Consider the following 2,434-nt stretch of genomic DNA (forward strand, 5'->3'; position numbering starts at 1 on the left):
GCACAGAAACAGAACTATATAACATTTTAGACACATTCTAGACAGTTTATCAGCTAAAAAAAGTTAATTTTGGGGTAAGTTACTCTTTAAATGGGACAAGCTCTGTGGAGTAACAATGGATGGAGCTCCTGCCATGACGGGCGGGCGCAAAAGAATGGGTGAGTTTGAAATACACACATTATTGATATATGAATATATCTCATTATTACAGTAAAACTGATCTATTTATGTTTTCATTATTTTACAGAAAATAGTGTGATGGACAGTTAACCAACCCCTCACTTGACATTAAAACCCCTCTCTTCACATAGGTGAGTTAGAAATACACACATTATTGATGTATCAGTATGTCACTTCTAATATGTGGCCCGGCCCTTTGTTTATTTTTCTGTATTTGGCCCTCACTAAAAAAGTTTAGACACCCCTGGACTAGAGCAATGATAGACTGACTTGCTCTTTTCTTCTATAGTTCAGTGTAGCTTTTTAAAAATGGAAATATGAGGAGGATGAATACATTAAAATCAGGCCAGATGACTCATTCATCAGTATATGTGCACTCGCCCGGCTCCGGGTTTAAGTGTGACCTCACAGCCTCATCACGTCTTTACTTAATTTAAAACAGTTATATTTCCTGAACACTTACTCCAGGCCAGAGTTAAAGGGGTCGTGGAGGGGATGAGGAGGAGACCGTAGAGCGCACCAACATGCAGCAGACTCATCAGGATGATGTTCCTCCACACCAGAACCATTGGTTGCGCCCCTCCTTTCTCTCGGTACGTGTTGTCGAAAACATCATCCGCGGTCCACGCCTCTGCCGCCGAGTCCCCATTCTGCTGCTTGGAAGAGTACCGTCTGCTGGTCGTGGTCATTTTTGGGGAGTTGTTTTGTTTTCTGATGGGAGAGGAGGAAAACCTGCTGAGTTTGATGTTCAGCATGAAGCACAGAGAAGCTGCTGCTGCTGCTGTACCCAGCTGGCAGCTCAATGGTCAAGCTTTTACACAGCTGGGCTTTAAAAAGAGAGAAGACTTCAAGGTTTTATCTGTGTCAGTTCTGTCAAAACCCAGCAAAAACAAACAAGTCTTAATTTGTGTTTTTTGTATGAGAGAATTTGCATTTCCTGCAAAAATGCAATGATAAATGTTAAAAGAACTTTTGCTGAATAGCTGAAAAAATATTCTGAACTAAAATAAGTAAAAAGTAGCTGAAAGCTAAAATTAGCACAAAGAAATAGAAAGAGTATGTTTGCTGAATTAAGCAATAAGAAGCTGAAATTATAACAAAAAGGCGATTTTATCTGAAAAAGTTTTAATTTGCTAAGCCATAACAGCTGAAATTAGCAGAAATCAGCTAAAAGTAGCATAAAAAGCTTGAAACAGTAGAAAGAAGCTGAAAGAAACAAAAAAAGTTTACATTAGCAGTAGCAAATAAAGGTCAGAATGATTGCTAAAAAGCATCAAAAAGCCAAAAGTCAGCTAAACAGAAGCAAAAATTAGAACAAAGGAGTTTAAAACGAGACAATCAGAACAAAAGGTAAAAAGTACAGTAAAGATTTATAGACATTTTGAAGGGTTTTAAGGATGTTGAAGACAGCCCCATCCATATTCTATTAGGAAAAAATGGCTGAAAAAGGTGAATTTCTCAAAAAGCATAAATTCCTCTAGTACCAAAAGTCAAAGCCGGAATGTCCATGAGGAGCTGAACGTTTTGATATCTAAACTATTGAAATAGCACAAACATTGCGAAACAAGATGTGTGCTGAAAAACAAAAAATAGCTCTCAGTAATGTGAATGCTTGATTAAAGGCATGGCATTACTTTAAGGATTGCATATCACCCACTGCCTTTCAAACCAGCTTTAGACCGAGATGCCGAGAAATAAAATGTGAAATATTACCCTCAGAGTATGTGTTAGGATGACGCTCAGCTACAAAAACCTTGAATTTTAGCTCCATGTTTGTGAAATTTGAATAGATATTTTAATGAGTTAACTCCATGAGTTAAAGCCAAAATTTTAAATCCAAGACCTTGGAGTATGTGTTGTAAACGACCCTCAGCTACAACTACACCAATGTTTAGCTCATTGTCTGTGAAACTGACTATACTATAGCTATTTTTGTGTTTTAAAGAGTAACTTACCCCAAAATTAACTTTTTTTAGCTGATAAACTGTCTAGAATGTGTCTAAAATGTTATATAGTTCTGTTTCTGTGCTAATATTGATGTTTTTGTGCGTATTTGTTCAAATCTGTAATATTTGGTCTAAAAACATCTTTTTGCTGCCCATATGGGTAGAGCAGTGGTACTGCAGGCTAATTTGCATATTGGTTAACGGCTCTCCACGGTGACGTGGTTCTCCACAGTTTCGTCACAGCGGATGTGTTCTGCTACAAAAAGCTCTCTCTAAGACACGCCCCTGCAGCAGTCAGAGGGTGGAAC

General features: G+C 38.0%; 1 protein-coding gene across 1 annotated transcript in view; it reads right to left on the reverse strand.

The window, feature by feature from the left end:
• The window catches only part of scdb (stearoyl-CoA desaturase b), a 9,925-nt gene extending 9,056 nt beyond the window's left edge, over nucleotides 1-869 (reverse strand). The window contains exon 1 of the mRNA XM_014005026.1: nucleotides 644-869. Coding sequence (XP_013860480.1) covers nucleotides 644-869 — 226 coding nt within the window. The remainder of the gene's footprint in view (nucleotides 1-643) is intronic.
• Nucleotides 870-2,434: the final 1,565 nt, after the last annotated feature.

Source organism: Austrofundulus limnaeus, unplaced genomic scaffold (genome assembly GCF_001266775.1).
Source record: "Austrofundulus limnaeus strain Quisiro unplaced genomic scaffold, Austrofundulus_limnaeus-1.0 Scaffold28, whole genome shotgun sequence".
In the NCBI taxonomy this organism is placed as follows: Eukaryota; Metazoa; Chordata; class Actinopteri; order Cyprinodontiformes; family Rivulidae; genus Austrofundulus; species Austrofundulus limnaeus.